General features: G+C 44.1%; 1 protein-coding gene across 1 annotated transcript in view; it reads right to left on the minus strand.

Moving 5' to 3' along the window:
* Nucleotides 1–21,241, minus strand: part of LOC149289551 (nitric oxide-associated protein 1-like) — a 57,897-nt gene that overhangs the window by 34,929 nt on the left and 1,727 nt on the right. Inside the window, exons 2-3 of the mRNA XM_089490624.1 lie at nucleotides 18,394–19,234; nucleotides 8,165–8,329 (exon numbers count right to left, since the gene is read on the minus strand). Of these exons, the coding sequence (XP_089346750.1) occupies nucleotides 8,165–8,329; nucleotides 18,394–19,234 (1,006 nt within the window). The remainder of the gene's footprint in view (nucleotides 1–8,164; nucleotides 8,330–18,393; nucleotides 19,235–21,241) is intronic.

The following is a 21,241-nucleotide window of genomic DNA, read 5'->3' on the forward strand; positions in this document are numbered from 1 at the left end:
ACTGCAGTAACTATTCTGGCTCTAAGTCACGTGGGACGGCGGTCCTTTTTTCCCGCCGGACCCCCTTCCTCCTGTCTGCGTCCCAGATTGACCCAGATGGTAGATACACATTTGTCAAGGGCACGATCCTGGACCAAGTATTCACGTTCGCTTCCGTGTACCTGCCCAACCAGAGACAATGCTCTACCCTGTCGCGCATACTCCGTAAGCTCATGGCCTTTAAGGAGGGCATCCTGTTGGTGGGGGGGGACTTTAATGTGACGCCTGACCCTCGCTTTGATTCTACTTCACGTGCCGCTGGTGCCCCTCCGTCCCATATCAAACAGTTTAACTCGCTCTTGGGGAAGTATCGCCTGGTTGATTGTTGGCGGGCGTTCCACTCAGGGGAGCGGGACTACACCTGCTATTCCGCCCCGCATCGCACTTATTCTAGGATAGACCTTATCCTTCTGGAATACTATCACTTGGGCCTTGCTGAGCAATGCTCTATTGCGGTGTCTACAATTTCGGATCACTCCCCGGTGACTCTGCGTCTCCGGGCTTGCCTTTATCGGCCCACTGTCACCTCTTGGCGTCTGAATGATTCCCTACTTTCTGAGGCTGCCTTTGTTCAGGAGGTGTCCGACCAATTAGCGTTGTATTTCCGGGATCATGTTGACTTGGAGGTGGCTTTGCCCACGGTGTGGGAAGCTCACAAATGCACCGTTAGGGGCCTATTTATTGGTAAGGCTTCAGCCCGCAAGAAACTTCGAACCCGTGAGATCGCGGACCTCACTCAGAGGATAGCCGCCCTGGAGACGCTTCACAAGCGCTCTTGTGATGAACACACCTACCTGGAATTGAACGACCTGCGACGTCGTTTAACATCGCTGCTTAACCAGGATATTCAGCGGACGTTCCTCCGTACCCGTTCCCTTTTTTATGAGCACGGTAATAAGAGCGGGCGGCTACTGGCCCGGGCCATGCGTGCCAAACAGCAGTCGTTGTTCATTAGTAGGATTAAAACACCCGAGGGCCTTACGTCCTGCTTACCCTCTGACATCGCCGACTCCTTCTGTCGATACTATCGTTCACTGTACAACCTTCCAGTCGATACGGAGGGTGCAAGTCGGATGCCTCTCATACGCGCTTACTTGGAGGAACACGTGCGCCGTAAATTAACGGCGGACCAGTCCGCGGCATTGGAGGAGGAGATTGGGGAGGAGGAGGTGTGGGCGGCGGTGAGGTCGATGGCGGCCGGGAAGGCTCCAGGTCCGGATGGCCTCCCCCTCCGCTACTACCGCACGTTTTGGGGGCAGTTGGGGGTTCCTTTCACGAAACTCCTTAACGCGTTGCGGCTGGGGGAGCTCCTGCACCCCCACTCTCTGATGGCCACAATCACGGTCTTGCCGAAGGAGGGTAAAGATCCGCTGCTCTGCCAGAGTTATAGGCCCATTTCCCTCTTGAACTCCGACTTGAAAATCTTCGCAAAAGTGCTGGCCACTCGGCTGCAGGGGGTGCTGGGCTCTCTGATCCATCCTGACCAGTCGGGCTTCATGACGGGGAGGGAGGGACGAGATGGGACCTATCGAGCTCTTAACACGATTCACCTGGCTCGCTCGACCGGACAGAAAATTCTCCTCTTGTCTACTGACGCGGAGAAGGCGTTCGATAGGGTCGCTTGGGACTTTATGTTCCAGACCCTACGCGCCATGGGATTCGGGCAGGCCTGGCTCCACTGGGTACTGGCGCTGTACTCATCCCCTTCGGCGTGTCTACGACTGAATGGGGCCCTCACGGCCTCTTTCCCCATCCACAATGGGACGCGGCAGGGCTGCCCCGTCTCCGCTTCTCTTCGCTGTCTCTCTTGAACCTTTTTTGGAGGCAATCAGGAACAATCCTAGCATCCGCGGTCTGATCTGTTCTGGCCACGAGTACAAGGTCTCTGCCTACGCGGATGATTTGTTATTCACGATCTCCCAGCCTGTCGTTTCCCTTCCTCACATACACGCTGCACTGGGGACCTATGGATCCCTCTCCCATTTTAAGATTAATACCGATAAATCGGAGGTTCTGGACGTGTCTCTGTCGGCGGCTGAATCACGCGCTGTATGCGCTTCATTTCCCTACAGGTGGTGTCCGGACCATCTTAAGTATCTAGGGGTGCAACTTCCCAGGGATCTTGCGTCAATCTACAGGGTGAACTTTCCCCGACTTCTTCAACAGTTACGCGCCGATCTTGCTCGATGGAACTTCACTCATTTCTCTTGGCACGGGCGAGTCAGTGTGATCAAAATGAATGTCCTCCCGAGAGTCCTGTATCTTTTTCAGACCCTGCCGATTGTCGTCCCAAATTCTTTTTTCTTGGACTTACGTGCGCTAGTGACGCGATATGTTTGGAGGGGCAGTCGTCCTAAGCTCAGTTACATGCTGCTAACGCGCCCGAAAGATAGAGGGGGTCTTTCTCTGCCCGACTTCATTGGCTACTATCGTGCTACCCATTTATTGCGTTTCCTTGAGTCGAGATTTCGTCCGGCCTCCAAGCTTTGGTTGGCAATGGAACAGTCTGATACGCGTATACCCCTCGGGGGCAGCTTGGGGCTCCGCCCCGAGGCGCTTCAGTCCTCCCTCAGTCTGAACCTCTTTGTGCAGGCGACCTGGGGGGTGTGGCGGAGGCGGTGTGTTAGCGGCGCTCTCTCCTCCTTTCCGTCGCCGCTTACTCCACTTGCTGGCAACCCGGACTTTGCCCCGGGTCTGGAGGTCGGTTATCTTCAAATGTTGGGACTGCCCCGTGACGCCACAGTTTCGACCGTCTGGGATGGTGATGCCCCTGTGCCTTTTGACCACGTGAGTCCTACCATTCAGGGCACCCTGCTACAACGCTTTCGCTACGCCCAGATGGCGAGATATGTACGGTCTCTCCCAGGCAAACATCACGTTACTCGGCCCCTAACCCCGTTCGAACAGCTTGCTGGCCGGGATCGCCTCCTTAGGGGTGGGATCTCTGCAATTTACCGCCTTCTTCTGGAAGTGGACTCTTTGGTTCCTCCGGCGTTTATGGGGAAGTGGGAGGCTGAGCTTGGTGCGGTGCTTACAGCTCAGGAGTGGGAGAAGATTTGCGTCTTGACGCACAAATGTTCTATTGCGTCGCGGTACCAAGAAACCGCTTATAAACTGATGTCTTGTTGGTATAGGACTCCGGTTGCTATCAGTAGGGTTATCCCGGGGAGTGATCCGCTTTGTTGGAGGTGTGGGGTGGAGAGGGGCACTTACCTGCACATCTGGTGGAGCTGCTCTCGACTTCAGCCCTACTGGACTGGGATATTTCGCTGTCTGGAGGAGGTGACGGGTGAGCCGCTTCGGCCCTCTCCGGGATTGGGCCTCCTTCTTCACTCGGAGCGCTCCTTGGGGCTGATGAAGCGTTCTGTCCTTCGCCACCTTCTCAATGCGGCTCGCAGCCTCATCCCCCTTTATTGGAAACGTTCTGAGGTTCCCTCGTTGCGCCAATGGGTCACTCGTGTGGAGGAGATCCGGGGCTTGGAGGAGATGGTACATCTGGCTTCGGACAGGATGGAGTTGTATACTGCGGTGTGGGCTAGCTGGTTGTCCTTCCAATCTTCTCCCGTTTTGGCCTCCCTGCTACGGGAGTGATCGCCCACTGGGCGTTTGGGTGTCTTTCCCTCCCCTCTGCCATGCTGCTCTCACTTCTTGCTATTGCACTTCTTCCCTCCCGGTGTTTACTGTTCCTTCTCCCCTTGCCGTTCCTTCCCCCCCCTTCCTCCCCCATTCTTGTTCGTGTCGGTTTGTTCCTGTTCTCGTTTTCATGTGGGTCTCTCACGGAGGCACGCGGCACCTTGCCAACGCGGTCTAACTGACCTTGCCCTCACTCCGCATTGCTTCTCAACCGAGCGCTACTCAGACTTGTGTAAAAATGCTGTGATAGAATATTGCCGCTGCTCTTAAGATCTTGACTTTTTGTCTGCCCCATTACCCCACCCTCATTATTATGTCTTTCCCCCTATTGTCTTGACGTATTATGTTTATCCATGTTTTCAAAAATTTTCAATAAAACTTTAATTCACCTAAAAAACGTACAATTTACACTTTCATCTCTTTATTGCAATGGCCTCTCGCTATTCACCTTCTTATTTTACTGACATAATAATAAAAGCTACAAGAACCCAAACACACGTTTCTCAAACTAGGTTTTAATACAAAGTTATTAGTAAATATTAATTCATATGTTAACTATTTTTCATATTTAATAAAAACTGAGAAAAAAGCCTTGTTTATATTTTCTTTTATTTACCAAACTGCCCCCAGTTATGCACATCTGACCCCCAGCTTGCCACTCTGCCCCATATATGCCTTATACCTTTTATCTGCCAGAGATTCCACTGTGCCCCCGACATGCCACTGTGCCCCCGATATGCCTTATGCTCCTTATATGCCAGTGATATGCAACTGAGCCCCCTGATTTACCTTTTACCCCCAGATATGTCTTATGCCCCCCTGATATGCCTTATAACTTCCAATATGCCACTCGCCCCCATTTATGCCTTATACCTCCCTACATGCCACTGTGCACCCTGATATGCCACTCCGCTCCCCATAAATGCCCTGCACCACCCTGAAATTCTCCCTGATTCACCACTCTAACTCCCCCAGATATGCCATTCTGCCTCCCTGAAATTTATTATACCCCCCATACACCACTATAACTCTCCCATACACCACTCTGCCTCCTCCCCCCCCTCCCATACACCACTCATGGGCGTAGGAACCCCTAAAAATCTGGGGGGGGACAGCATTTTCCCCCATCAGATCCCCACTTTCTCACACTATCTACCCCCTCTCACACTTTCTTACTATCTACACCCCTCCCTACCCTCCCTTCTCACTAGCTACCCTCTCCCTACCCTCCCTTCTCACTAGCTACCCTCTCCCTATCGCCCCCTTCTCACTAGCTACCCTCTCCCTACCACCCCCTTCACACTAGCTACCCTCTCCCTACCCCCCCTTCTCACTAGCTACCCTCTCCCTACCCCCCCTTCTCACTAGCTACCCTCTCCCTACCCCCCCTTCTCACTGTCTACCCCAGGGGTGTCCAAAGTTTTTCTGCAGTGGGCCACTTCATCAGAATTGTATACATGCGCGGGCCACACTCATTTTTCACTGTGAGAAAATATGGCCTTTAATAAAATATGCAGATTAAAATAAAGTAAATAACACAAAACCTTTACTTTTCCTCTCACTGATTTCTGGGCCTAGAAAGTTTTGTGACTACAAATTCAGGACTCAGGATAATTAAAAATGAAATAGTTCTATTTATTCTAGGGATGCACCAAAATGAAAATTCTGGACCAAAACATTCACGGTTCACTTAGCCAAAACCGAAAATGACCCCCCACCTTTAAAAATAATAATAAAAACTCACATTTTTAATAAAAGTAGGTAACACACCACAATTGGACAAAAAAAATTAGCAATATGACTTGGCATGATAGGAGTGTGATTGCTAACAGCAATCACACTCCTATCATACCCAGGCACCCAGTACATTCTGGTACAGGGTGGCTGTAAGTGATGTGCAGACCCCATACTGCTGACAGCATCAATACACAAGGGGGGCAGCTAGCTATGTTTCAGCATGTACTGGCTGACTTGGCATGATAGGAGTTTGATTGCTAACAGCAATCACAGTCCCATCATGCCTAGGTTCCAGCACTTACACATCCAACCAGTAAATGCTGTAACCTAGGCATGATGGGACTGTGATTGCTGTTAGCAATCACACTCCTATCATGCCAAGTCATGCTGGTACAGGGTGGCTGTAAGTGATGTGCAGACCCCATACTGCTGGCAGCATCAATACACAAGGGGGCAGCTAGTTATGTTTCAGCATGTACTGGCTGACTTGGCATGATAGGAGTGTGATTGCTAACAGCAATCACAGTCCCATCTTGCCTAGGTTCCAGCACCTTCACATCCAACCAGTAAATGCTGTAACCTAGGCATGATGGGACTGTGATTGCTGTTAGCAATCACACTCCTATCATGCCAAGTCAGCCAGTACATGCTGGTACACGGTGGCTGTAAGTGATGTGCAGACCCCATACTGCTGGCAGCATCAATACACAAGGGGGGCAGCTAGCTATGTTTCAGCATGTACTGGCTGACTTGGCATGATAGGAGTGTAATTGCTAACATCAATCACAGTCCAATCATGCCTAGGTTCCAGCACTTACACATCCATTCTATCACACACACTCATTCATTCCCTCAATCACGCATACTCATTGAAACACCCTCCCCACCCCCTTACCTGCACTGCAGCTCCTCGATGCCGCTCACAGTCTTCAGCAGAGGGCGCGGCCTCCCTCTGCGTTCTCTGGTACTGCACAGAGGATGTGATGCAATGCCACGTGAACTCTGCTGGGTTCCGGTTCCTCTGTGCAGTACAGAAGACCCTCCCACAGGTAAGTAGCAGGGCTCGAGGTGCGGACTGCGTAAGATCGGTTGCCCTGGCCCTGGGGGGGATTTCTTAATTATCGGTCCCCCCCGCATGAGTTACTGGGGGGGATCTATCCCCCCCGTCCCCCCCGGTTCCTACGCCCATGACCACTCTGCCTCCTCCCCCCTCCCATACACCACTCTGCCTCCTCCACCCCCATACTCCACTCTGCCTCCTCCCCCCCTCCCATACTCCACTCTGCCTCCCCCCCTCCCATACTCCACGCTGCCTCCTCCCCCCTCCCCATACACCACTCTGGCTCCTCCCCCTCCCATACACCACTCTGCCTCCTCCCCCCCTCCCATACTCCACTTTGCCTCCTGTCAGCAACAGAGGTTCACAAGACACAAAGGAGCCGGGTAGAGAGGCAGAGTGGCGTATGGGAGGGGGAGGAGCCAGAGTGGTGTATGGGAGGGTGGCTCCCATATACCTCTGACTCCTCCCCCCTCCCATACACCACTCTGCCTCTCTCCCGACTCCCTGGTGTTTTGTGAACCTCCGTTGCTGACAGGCACTTACACTGAAGCTTCTATGAAGCTGCAGTGTAAGTGAAGGGCAGTAACGGAGGCTGTCTGTGCGATGCAGACAGCCACCAGCTTACAAAGAGGATGATCCTCTGCAGGAGACCTCGATTCTCTGTCAGCCGGTGGGGGTCTGCATCGCACAGACAGCCTCCGTTACTTACCTTCACTTACGCTGAGGCTTCTATGAAGCTGCAGTGAAAGTGCCTGTCAGCAACGGAGGTTTAAAACACAAGGGAGTCGAGAGAGAGGCAGAGCAGTGTATGGGAGGGGTGAGGAGTCATAGGGGTGTATGGGAGGGGGGAGAGAGACGGAAGTGAGAGACCGGCCGACAGGTCCCCTGCAGCGTTGCGGGGGATCTGGATTCTAGTGTTATAATCCGATCTCTGTTTGAGGTCGGATTATATAAGGATAAAATCGATAAAAATCGATTCGACTAATCGATAATGAAAATCGTTGACAATGATTTTCATTATCGATTTTATCGATTAGTTGTTTCAGCCCTAGTCTAGTTTTTAAAAATATATGATTTGATGGGGTAAATTCCATTGGCCAGCTTCAAAGATACCCGAAATGGCACATGGGGGGAAGAATTACCAGATTTGGAAAAAATGGTTTTGAAATAGCAAAATGCTACCTGTACTTATTGCCCCATAATGTGCAAAAAAAAAAACATTGGGTATTTCTAAACTCAGGACAAATAGTAGAATCTTTTTAGCAGGTTTTTTATTGGTTTTTGCAGATGAGTAAAAGTTTTTTGTTTAAAAAGTGAGAAAAAGTAATTTAACAAAAAATACCCATATTTTATCTTTTTTTTTTTTATAGTAAATTAGATGATATGATAAAATGGTACCTAAAGAAAGCCCTGTTTGTCCTGAAAAAAACAATATATAATATGTGTGGGAGCATGAAATGAGAAAGAAGAAAATCACAGCTAAACAGCAACACTGAAAAATGTTAAAAGAGCCATTGTCCCACAATATACTATGAGTAATAACCCCTATTGTCCTTAAGGGGTAAAAGCCTTGTCTGGATACCATTAACAAGGCATCTGTGCAGTAAATTGGGGTTTAATCGTACTGTCTGGTCAAACACTGCAAACCTTTCTAACAGACAACAAAAATGAAAAGACATATCGGCCTATACATACCCACAATATAACTTTTGTTTTTAAGACTCTTGAGATGCTTCAGTTCCTCTTCATCCAGGTCATCTTCTGCTTTAGTAGAATCCCTTTTTAGCCTCTCCTGTCGCTTAAACATTCTGTACGGAGTTGGATTGATAATAGGAAACTTAAGTAAGTTTAACGTGGTACCTGTATTTAAAGAAATAGATGTCGAGTTATATTTTGATTTTTAGTTAGAACTATCTTCTACATATGGGGAATTGAAAATATAAACCTAAATGTTACCTATTACAGTTTCAGTACATCAAACATATAATTTATTTTTCTCCCATAAAGATTACACTTGAAAGGGGTGGTCTAATATGCATTCTTCTTTAGAGGGGGTGTTGGGGACATGAAAGTACTTTATAATGGAAAACACAGCTATCATATGCATTAAAGTGCATTTAATGGCTGGAGATTTAGTTTACCTAAGGAACGCTAGGGACCACACACACGAGTCCATCACCACCAACTGGTTTTACTTGATCATTTATTAAAAAGTATTAAAGTACTGTTACCGGTTCATATTTATTATTCAACAGTGCATTATTTAACACTGAGACAAATTTTAAATGTTTATCTCTGTTAAATCTTTAAATGACGTTACCATTGTCCTCTTAACACACCTAGTTTATGAATTATAAAAACTGACACTTTCAAAGGACAACATCCTAGCATTTAACGTGAGTTGTATTCGTCCTTTAACAACAATTCACATCTGACATTAATCTTATTAGTATGTCCTGTTAGTGCTCAGACAAGTAACCCCTTGATGACAATTGACGGTCCAGGCACCGTCATGGCTCTAAATACACACAAAAAAAATACTACTGCAAAGTTTGACAAAGGCTGGTGGTAGAATTAGTGCATGAAAAGAGTTAAAATATCAGCATTTGAAATACCCTGGGGTGTCTACTTTTCAGAAATATGTGGTTTGATGGGGTAAATGCCATTACATACTGGCTCTCTCAAAACAAGAATGCAGTGTCAGAACCGCACCTCCAATAGTTTCATTTATATACTGAGCACCAACTGGGTAGACACATATTAAACCAGGACATATACTTTGCAAAAGTATACCCCTCAGCTAACGACTTTCAGATACGGCAAACGACTTTCAGATACAGCGCGATGACGCAATCCAACGTCACTGAAGAAGCCCGATTGGGTGAAACGCGCTTGCGTGTTGGATTGGGTCATCGCGCTATATCTGAAAGTCGTTTGGCTTGGAAAGGAACGGAGAAATTCAGAAGCGCTACAGATTGTTATTTTAAATGTAAGCATGCTGCACTTTTTTTAATATTAAATATACATTTATACCTCACCTCCCTGCCTTTTCTATCTCTCGTACCAACTCGACCCGCATTCCTGCTGTACAATACTTGAAGAAACGATTCGGAGAGGACGTCCTGAAACAACTTGTTTGGCAGGAACGGAGCTGAAACTCCTTTACCATAGAATTCAATAAGTCAGAGCAAACCTATTGCTCATCTCCATGAGAGTGAAACACCATATAGAAGATACACTTTATGATTTTTTGTTTCTTTTTTGTTTCCATATATTGATACATATTTTGACACAACGAATGGAGACTGGAAAATATAAGTATTGTTTTTCGTTTATTTATATTGCACATTATATTGATAAGTAATTCACTGTCACTTTTATAATAAGGCGCAACACTTTATAATAATTTTGTTTATTATAGGTATTTTGGGGTTACCCTATTAGTGTTTGCAGCATTATTTATTTTCACTTATATATATTTACAAAAAATTCTTTATAGTAATTATTAGCGCCTGATATCTATTATTTTTACCACGATTATGAAAATCGTCAATGATTTTTATAATCGATTAGTTGAATCGATTTTTATCGATTTATAAAATGTTTTTTCAGAGCAAATGCTCTGAAACACTCCCCTCCTTCTACAATCCGACCTCAAATAGAGATCGGATTATAACACTAGAATCCAGATCCCCCGCAAAGCTGCAGGAGACCTGGATCCTCTCCCACCCGGTGAGGGTCTGTGCAAAACGCGCAGGCATCCTCCGCTTCACCCCTCCCCTTCCACGGGGGCTTCTATCACTGAACCCAGCGTCATGTGACCTTCCGGTGCTGCTTCCATCATGGAAGCCCCAACGGAAGCGGAGGGGAGAAGCGGCTGTCTGCAACCTCCGCTACTTCACCTCACTGCCACCTGCCCCACCAGGGGTTAATATATCAACAGAAGAAAAACAGGACAAGTAAGCAGCACTGGGTAAGGTAAGCCTGGACTATTATCTTTATTTTTATGCTCATTTGCCCCGTGTTTCTTCTGTTGATATATTAACCCCTGGTCGGGCAGGTAGAATTTTTTCGGGATCTATTAATTATGTGTTTTTTATTTTTTGATGTCTGTAATATTTGATTTATTGTTTATATTGTCCATATATTTATATATAGTTATATTGTATATTTATTTTTTTGTCTATATTTATTAACCCCTTCGTGACAAAGGCTGATTTTACTTTTTGTACCCTTCGTGACAATGGCCTTTTTAACATTTCTGCGCTGCTTGTGTTTAGCTGTAATTTTCTTCTTTCCCGTTTACTGAACCCACACACATTAGATATTGTTTTTTTCAGGACAAGATGACATTGTTTTGATTGTATCATATTTACTACTAAAAAAAAGTATAAAATATGGTGAAAAATTTAGAAAAAGGTAATGAAAAAACCTGCTAAATGGATTCTACTATTTGTCCTGAGTTTAGAAATACCCAATGTTTTTATGTTTTTTTGCTTTTTTCTACCCATTATGGGGCAATAAGTACAGGTAGCGTTTTGCTATTTCAAAGCCATTTTTTCCAAATCTGGTAATTCTTCCCCTCATGTGCCATTTCGGGTATCTTTGAACCCGGCCAATGCAATTTACCCCATCAAATCATATATTTTTGAAAACTAGACAGCCCAGGGTATTTCAAATACTAGTATTTTAACTCTTTCAATGCACCATATCTACCACCAGTCTTTGTCAAACTTTGTGGTAGTCATTTTTTTGCATTTGGTTTTCCACACACATTTTACTTCAGGTATGAATTAAAAAGTTCTCGTATATGTCACTATCACAAAACACCCCAATATGTGTTCAGCAACATCTCCTGAGTACAGCGATACCTCACATGAATGATTTTGCCTGGCCGTTTGGGGGCAAAAGGGCCACATTTGGGGCATGCGCATTTTTCAATGTTGAACTTTGGCATTTGGGGATCCACTGCCCATGCCCTATTTGGTACATCTTTGAGCCGGGCCATTTCAGTGTGCCCAATAAAGCCATATATTTTTCAAAACTAGACACCACAGGGTATTTTAAATGCTGGTATTTTAACTCTTTGCATGCACACATTTTACCACCAGCATGTTTTCAAAGTTTGCAGTAGTATTTTTGTGTGTGTATTTTTCCCCACACACACCTACTTTATGTATGAATTTACAGCTCCTGGTATATGCCGCTGTCACACGACACCCCATAATGTGTTCAGCAACATCTCCTGAGTGCAGTGATATCCCACATGCATGGGTGTGTCATTTTTGTGGGAACTAAAAGGCCACATTTGGTACGTGTGCATTTTTCTAATTGGAAATTAGGTGTGTGGCCATTCTTCCCCCGGTGTTAATTGGGACGTTGTTGAACCTGGCCAATTCAATTTACCCCATCAAATCATACCTTTTTTAAAAGTAGACACCCCACGGGCATTTAATATGCCAGTATTTTAACTCTTTCCATGCGAGAATTGTTTTAAGCTAATATGCTAATTTTAGGACTTGCTCACAAAAATATATTTTTTATATATATATATATTTTTTTTTTGTCTCCGGAGCGGTCACAGCCCATCGAAAGGTAAGTGTTTGGTGTCGCTGGATGCCTCCTGATCGAGGCATTCCAGCGACACCATTTAAGTTTAGGAGGCGATCGTCGATCGCCTCCTAAACGCTTTTAAAACGGGCGTCCGCCGCCATACAAAGTATGGCGGATGTTGACGCCCCGTGGAGGGGCCAGAGATGGCCCCTTCGTTCCGATCGCGGCGTTGCTGAATGCCTCGAGGTCGAGGCATTCAGCAACGTTTTTTGGGTGCAGAAAGCGAAAACAGATCGCTTTCTGCACCCGTTTAAAGACGTGCATGGCACGTGAATTGTCGTAAAGCACATGCTTTTCCGTGTCGTGCCAGGACCGGCAATTGTCGTTAAGGGGTTAAAGCATATATTTTTATACCTACCGTATTTACTCGATTATAAGACGACCCTGATTATAAGACGACCCCCCAAATCCGAATATTAATTTAGGAAAAGAAAAAGCCTGAATATAAGACGACCCTATAGGAAAAAAGTTTTACCATTAAATGTTAATTCATTTAAACTATTTTTTTTTAATAAAAGCTATGATTGAGAAAAATATTTTGGTTTTATTTCCTTCTATTTTCCAACCTGCCCCCCCAGTTATGCACATCTGCCCCAGAAATGCCTTAAACCCCCTATATGCCACTGTGCCCCATGATATGCCTTTTAACCCTCTAAATGCCACTGTGCCCCATGATATGCCTTTTAACCCTATATGCCACTGTGCCCCATGATATGTCTTTTGACCACCTATGTGCCACTCTGCCTCCAGAAATATGCCTTATACCCCTATATGCCACTCTGGCATTTAGAGGGTTAAAAGGCATATTATGGGGAAGAGTGGCATATAGGGAGGTTTAAGGCATTCAGGAGGCAGAGTGGCATATAGAGGGTTAAAAAGGCATTTCTGGAGGCAGCGTGGCATTAAGTGGGTTAAAAGGCATTTCACAGAGCACTCTGCCTCCAGAAATGCCTTATGCCCCCCATTTAACACTCCCCCGCCCCCCCAAACTTACCGGTGCTTCTGACTCCCCTATCATATAGCCGGGGCAGCGTGTAGATCCCACGCACTTACACTGCAGCCGTAAGGGATCAGACAGCCGGGGAAGGTCTGCACGATGGACGCAGACAACCCCCGCTGCTAGCCACGCCTCCTTCCTGCTGCAGCGGAAGTTGTCTACGCGAATCACGTAGACATCTACACGCTGCCCCAGCTACACACCGGGGCGAGGGGGGGGCAGGAGGATCCAGGTCACCTGCAGCTGCGGGGGATCTGGATCTCAGTCGTCTCATAGTCAGACCTATTTGAGGTCTGATTATAAGACGACCCCGATTATAAGCCTCGTCTTATAATCAAGCAAATACGGTATTTAGCGATGTCAGTTTTTCTTATATCGGGGGGGCATAAGGGATATCAGGGGGCACAGTGGCATAAAGGAGCTATAAGGCATATCGGGGGGCACAGTGGCATAAAGGGCCTATAAGGCATATCAGGGGGCACAGTGGCATCTCAGTGGCATATAGGGGTAAAAGGCATATCAGGGGGTATGGTGGCATATCAAGGGTAAAATGCATATCAGGGGGCATGGTGGCATATCAAGGGTATAAGGCATATCAGGGGGGCACAGTGGCATATCAGGGGTATGAGGCATATCGGGGCACAGTGGCATATATGGAGCTATAAGACATATCAGGGGGGCACAGTGGCATATAGGGGGGTATAAGGCATATTAGGGGACAGAGTGGCATATAGGGAGCTATAAGGCATATCAGGAGGGGTATAAGGCATTTCAGGGGACAGAGTGGCATACAGGAGGTATAAGGGGGCACAGTAGCATCTCTGACATATAGGAGGGTATAAGGCATATAAAGGAGCAGCGTAGCATATAGGGGTATAAGGCATTTCTGGGACAGAGAGGCAAGCTGGGGGTGAGATGTGCTGGGGGTGAGAAGCTTTTTTGGTATTTTTGGGGTTCTTGTTAAAATATAGCTTTAATTATTATGTCAGTAAAATAAGAAGGCAAATCTTTATTTTAAATAAACGAAAAATGTGCATAGTTTTTTATTTTTTTTTACACGATTAATCGAAAAAATAATCGTCCAACTAATCGATTATGAAAATAATCGTTAGCTGCAGCCCTATGTGATAGGATACCACCTTTGCAATAAGTCAGTTTGTGAAATTTCATCCCTGCTAGATATTCCACTGGCATCTGTAATGTGGTATTATTGGAAAGTGGAAGCATTTAGGAACAGCAGCAACTCTTAGCAGAAGACCACGTAAAGTCACAGGGCAGGGTGAGGCACATGATGCATAAAAGTCACCAACACCTTGAAGATTCCATAGCTGATGTGTTCAACACTGACACCATTAATACCTGGCATTAATATTGGCACAAAAAACGAGCAGCTGCATGCAAGCCTCACATCACCAAAGCATTGGATGAAGTGGTGTAAAGCACTCCGTCACCGGACTCTAGAGCAGTGGAAACATTTTCTGTGGCATGACGAATCACGCTTCTCTGGCAGTGAGTCTGGCGGATGCCACTAGAACGTTACCTGCCTGCATGATGCCAACTAGGGCTGCAACAACTAATCGATAAAATCGATGATAATCGATAATGAAATTCGTTGGCAACGAATTTCATTATCTTTTAGTTGAATCGATTTTTATCGATTATAAAATGAGGGTTTTTTCAGAGTTTTCTCACAGGAGTCACAGCAGCAGTTGCTACTTACAGTTCCTCCCTGCAGTCACTGCCGATTGGCCCGCCCACTTCCTTTTTCCAGTCCCTCCCTGCAATCGCTGCTGGAGAAAGAAAGGGGCGGGGCCAATCGGCAGTGACTGCAGGGACGGACAGGGAGGAAGAAAGGGGCGGGGCCAATCGGCAGTGACTGCAGGGACGGACAGGGAGGAAGAAAGGGGTGGGGCCAAACAGCCGATTGGCTCCGCCCATTTCTTTAGCATCGCCATGGCTGTGACACTCATCTGAGTATAAAATTAATATTTGGGCTGCTGAAAGTTAGGGGAGGTGGGGGTTAATTTAGGGGCAGTTATAGTTAATGGGGTGTTTAGGGTTAACTTAGGGGCAGTTATAGTTAATGGGGTGTTTAGGGTTAATTTAGGGGCAGTTGTGGTTGATGGGGTCTTCTCTTCAGGATTAATTTAATGCTGAGGACTGAGGGTTAATTTCATTAATTTAATAAAGTTAACTTAAGGTGCAGTTAGAGGTAAAGGGGGGCAAACTGAGGGGAATCTAAATCCTGGGGGCAGTGAAGATTAATCCTGTATTTATTTGTAAAAGTATTGTGTCTGTGAACGAGTCTGCAAATCCTATGAGGGCACTATGGCATATCAGGGGGGTATACGGCATACCTGGGGAGGACGGAGTGACATATCTGGGGGTATAAGGCATATGTGGGGAGGGCAGTGTGGCATGTCGGGGAGGGCAGTGTGGCAAGCCTGGGCTCAAATATGCATAACTGGGGGGCAGGTTGGGGAAATAAAAACAAGAAACATTTTTTATTCTGCCGTTTGTTTTTAACATCCTATGTTACTTTATTAAATAATTTAAAATAAATGAAAAATGTAATTTTTTTATCCGATTAATCGATTAATCGAAAAAATAATCGGCCAACTAATCGATTATGAAAATAATCGTTAGTTGCAGCCCTAATGCCAACTGTAAAGTTTGGTGGAGGAGGGATAATGGTATGTGGCTGTTTTTCAGGGGTTGGGCTAGGCATCTTAGCTACCAGTGAGGGGAAATCATTATGTTTCAGCATTCCAGTATATTTTGGACAATCCTATGCTTCCAACTTTGTGGCTGGTGCATGACTGTGTCATAGTGCACAAGCAACACAAATATAGGGGCGCATGTACATGTGTGGGAAAGAAAGATAAAGAATAATAGTGCAATAATGTTAAAAAATAAAAATTATAATATGTATGTGTAGTGGGTGCACTCACAAAAGTACAGATGGTATAGGCTCTTCAGAATAATTTTTTTTTCTTTATTTCTTCTTATTTCTAAAAGATCAATATAAAAAGAGAAAAGGCCAATGGTGCAGTATTTTCTTGTAGTTGTTGTAGGAAAGTTAGATTGCACTTACAAGATAGTAGATTGTATCAGGCACTTCAACTCAAAGTCCGGGGTTAAAAGCAAAAATCCAAAGAGAAAACTGCTAGGGTAAATAGTCCTCAACGTTCCGTCCGTCGTCTTAGCTTCCGGGTATGTCGTCAGTACGCTTTCTCCGTCGCTGCCAAGCAACCGGGACTCTTTCACAGTTCCTCCCTCCTGTGTCTCCGGCTTCTCCAGGCGACCAGGACGCTATGTCTATTCAATTCGCAGCGCCTCCCGATCGACGTGTGTTGGTCCTTTCCCCTCACTGCTGTGGGAGTTTTCGGATCGGTGCGGTAATTCTCGAGCAAATCGTAAATAAAGATCCTTTTGTGTTGCTCGTTTCGTGAGTGTTTTATGGGGGGGGGGGGAGGGATATATTAGGAGTCATGTAATGATAATATATATTTGATTGTATAGTGTATGGGTGGAAAACCGGAACCGTATCGAGTAGAAAGGAGAAGTTATACTGTAGAAGGAAACTATACTTGCGATTTTAAATATATATAAGGTTTAAAATCCTTTTTTAAGAATATTTTAACATCTAATAATAATTTAATCTTAGGATATATTTAAAAAGAATATTAGGATATATAAATTTTTCTCTTGTCATATAAATATCCCTATTTGTACCTTTTTGGCTCATCTTTTGTTCATGGTTCTTTTATAAATACTAATTTAATAATGAATAGATTACCCAACTACTATATAAAATATAATATACATGTCTCTCTACATAAAGACCTAAATTAATATCCCTATGTCTCTCTATATACACACCACATATTATATCTATTACTATACTCTTTGCTCTATCTCTACACTATATGTAGAAGTATAGTTTCCTTCTACAGTATAACCTCTCCTTTCTACTCGATACGGTTCCAGTTTTCTGCCCATACACTATACAATCAAATATATATTATCATTACATGACTCCTAATATATCCCTTCTCTCCCCCCCCATAAACCACTCACGAAACGAGCAACACAAAAGGATCTTTATTTACGATTTGCTCGAGAATTACCGCAACGATCCGAAAACTCCCACAGCAGTGAGGGGAAATGACCAACACACGTCGATCGGGAGGAGCTACGAATTGAATAGACGTAGCATCCTGGTCGCCTGGAGACGCAGGAGACACAGGAGGGAGGAACTGTGAAAGCGTCCCGTTTGCTTGGCAGCGACGGAGAAAGCGTGCCGACGACATACCCGGAAGCTAAGACGACGGACGGAATGGAACACGGACACAAGACATATAAATAGACGCTTAATCTTCATGAACACCACAAAACTTTCATTGCTGACAAAAAGCTGAAACGATTATTGTTCTCCTGAGGAAGCCAAGAGGCGAAACGCGTTGAGGACTATTTACCCTAGCAGTTTTCTCTTTGGATTTTGCTTTTAACCCCGGACTTTGAGTTGAAGTGCCTGATACAATCTACTATCTTGTAAGTGCAATCTAACTTTCCTACAACAACTACAAGAAAATACTGCACCATTGGCCTTTTCTCTTTTTTATATTGATCTTTAGAAATAAGAAGAAATAAAGAAAACATTTTTATTCTGAAGAGCCTATACCATCTGTACTTTTGTGAGTGCACCCACTACACATACATATTATAATTTTTATTTTTTAACATTATTGCACTATTATTCTTTATCTTTCTTTCCCACACATGTACATGCGCCCCTATATTTGTGTTGCTTTCTGTTGAACACAGAGGAGTGTTGTTCTGGGCTGCTGCAGTACTGTGAGGAAGTACCTTTTATTTATTATTTCATTTTCACATTCACTATCTGGTGTTTATTTCTTTACCTTTTGGTGTCATAGTGCACAAGGCAAGGTCCATAAAGACACGGTCTGAGAGAACTTGACTGGCCCACACAGAGCCCTGACCTCAACCCCATTGAACACCTTTGGGATGAACTGGAACAGAGATTACAAGCCAGGCCTTCTGGTCCAACATCAGTGCCTGACTTCATAAATGCTCTACTGGATAAATGTGTAAACATTTTCCACATAAAACACTCCATAAGCCTTCCTAGAAGAGTGGAGCTGTTATATCTGCAAGAATTTAAAATGCAATGTCATAAAAGTCCCTGTTGGTGTAATGGTCATGTGTCCCAATTCTTTTGTTTATATAGTGTATATAAAGACGCAACTGTTTTGGTGCAAATCACTAACTTCAAATTACAACAATGCATTACCTGGCCATGGAGAGATTGTTGCTTCTTTAATGATTTCTGATGCTTTCGCTTTGCTGTAATCTGACTGCAGCAAAGTATTGAAGAGAGTTGATTTCCCAGCGTTTGTTGCCCCCACTAAATACACATCTCCTTTATACTTCCAAGAACTTTGAAGCGCGGATATCAACTCTTCAACACCATAGGCAGTCTTAGCACTAATCAAGCGCACATCTGTTATGTTTCCATTTCTGTTAATGCCTGCATTTGTGCAATAGTTCATCAGTTGCCCTTTAATGCGCTTCAGGTACCCTGGAGAATCACCAGGGAGCAAATCAATCTTATTTCCCAATACCAAAATTTTTTTGTTTTCACCAACAACATCAAGCAATTCTGGAAATACTGAATTTGGGAGATCTAGTATATCCACCATGAATATCACAAGTCCTTTTTTTGCTCGTATGTTGCTCACAATATTACGGTACTCTTCTTTGGAAACTGAAACATTCAATGCCTTTTGATGATGGATAAGGAAAAAACAACGCTGGCATATGACCTCCTCTTCAGATTGCTGTAAAACCGCAGTAAACTTTTCACTTGGCAGATATCCAGGTATAGACGGATCCACACAATGCATTAATGCACCACATCCCATGCACTGCTTTTCACTCATAGGTAGGTGAGGGTTAGGGCTCCCATAAACCTTATGCACACCTTTATTTGCAGTAAGTTTTTGCTTTGCATTTTTACTATTTAAAACAGAGGTGTAGTCAATATCCTTGAACTCTATGTCTGAAGCCATATCATCTCCGTAACCGATTTCCTTCAAATATCCTTCATTCAAAAATGGCTTAAGAGCTGCAACCTGCATTGAAGAAAAAAAGAAATAAGCAAAAAAAAAAACCCAAAAAGGAAATGTATTCACCTCCCACCCCCTAAGGAAACTAAGTAACAAAATCTCAGGGGAATTAGAAAATTAAACACCACCATGAAATACTAATACATTTAAGATCAGCAGTATAACAAACAAACAAGCTGTAGTTAAAAACAAAAAATATGCAATTTAAAGAGAAACTTCAGGTCTCATAGGTACTTTCATGCATGATAGCTGCATGGCTCCTTTCATTTTTCATTTTGTGTATTTTGCAAACGCATGGAGGATTCTGCAGAATATTTGACCCACTGAATACGCTGCAGATAGCGGTCCGTTCCGATCCCCAAGCACAACAAGCTTTGCAACCGATTTCAATGGGTATACTTTCCTGCCAACGACTGGCTGCTTCAACAATCAGACCAAGAATGAGGAAAGCAACTGCAGTAGCAGGCCTGTAGCTTCTACACTTCCTAATTTCTCTTAATCCTACTAGGGATAAAACAAATATAAAATAGATACAAGTATACTTATGTTTATAAAATATTTAAAAATACATATAGAAATCAAGACTATCGATATTCAAAAATTCCACCTCTCAACTCCACAATGTTCTGAATAAATATAAATAAATAGATAATACATATTACAAAAAATTATACAATTCAAAATCACTGTTTAACCCATTAGGAGTCAAGGTCTTAAGTCTAAACATCCATTCCATCTCCTGTTGTCCCAGCTTCTTAATAAAATCCTCCCCTCTCCAAAATTTGCCAACCTGTGTTCTGCCAATAAATTCAAGATCTTTTGGATCTTGGTTATGGTGTGTTAAAAAGTGAATAGGAACACTATGTTTATCGTATCCATTTCTGATGTTTCTCTGATGTTCTTCTACTCTAGTGTGTAGGGCTCTCGTCGTGCGCCCCACATATTGTAGCCCACAGGGACAACTCAGTAAATATATCATGTTTTTAGAGTGACAAGTAATTTGTTTTTTAATATTATATTTATAGTTTGTGGTGTTTGATTTAAACTCAGTTATCTTATTGTTGCCCTTCTTTGCAGTTCTGCAGGCCAAACAAAGTCCACATTTGAAAAAACCATTAGTGCTAGTTAAATTATTGTTGCCCTTTTTTTTTTAAACTAGCATTAATGGTTTTTTCAAATGTGGACTTTCTATCTATTTTATATTTGTTTGATTCCTGAGAACCCTGTATATATAACTATATGGATTAACCTATGTGGGGGTTTTATATGCATTTATTGTATGTCATTTTTATATATATTTTTAAAGAGAATTTGTATATGCATACAGGACATATACATAGGGGTTAAATTAAACAAATCATAGTGAATACTCACCTGAAACAAATTATTGGCATCAGCTGTTTGCTTTCCTCAGCGGCCTTACACCAATTAGGATTGACCAGCTGCTTTATAAACCAGTAGGCAGAGCGTCAAGCGCATGCACCAGATGAAGCGATAGGCGAAACGCGTAGTGCGTGTTGACGACATTGGGAGGAGGAGCAGCATTACGGAAGTGGATCAGAGGACTAAGACGGCGTCTCTTTGTGGTAGCGCTGCTACGAAGTTTGAAGCCTGGACTCTGTAACATCCGAAACGGAGGACAACAAGTTTGCCTTTTATACATTAAAATAGGGCTGCAACTAACGATTATTTTCATAATCTATTAGTTGGCCGATTATTTTTTCGATTAATCGGATAAAAAAATGAATGTAAATTTTTCATTTTTTAAAAAATAATTTAACAAACAGGATGTTAAAAACAAACAGCTGAATAAAAAACTTTGATAAAAATGCATTTTTTTGTTTTTATTTGCCAACCTGCCCCCCCGGTTATGCACATTTGAGCCCAGGCTTGCCACACTGCCTCCCAGATATGCCACTCCCCCCTCCCACATATGCCTTAATAACCCCTGATATGCCACTTTGTCCTCCCCTGATATGCCACTGTGCTCTCTGATATGCCACACTGCCCTCC

The sequence above is a fragment of the Sceloporus occidentalis genome, unplaced genomic scaffold (genome assembly GCF_023333645.1).
Source record: "Sceloporus occidentalis isolate IW3139 unplaced genomic scaffold, rSceOcc1.0.p SCAF_45, whole genome shotgun sequence".
Lineage (NCBI taxonomy): Eukaryota > Metazoa > Chordata > Lepidosauria > Squamata > Phrynosomatidae > Sceloporus > Sceloporus occidentalis.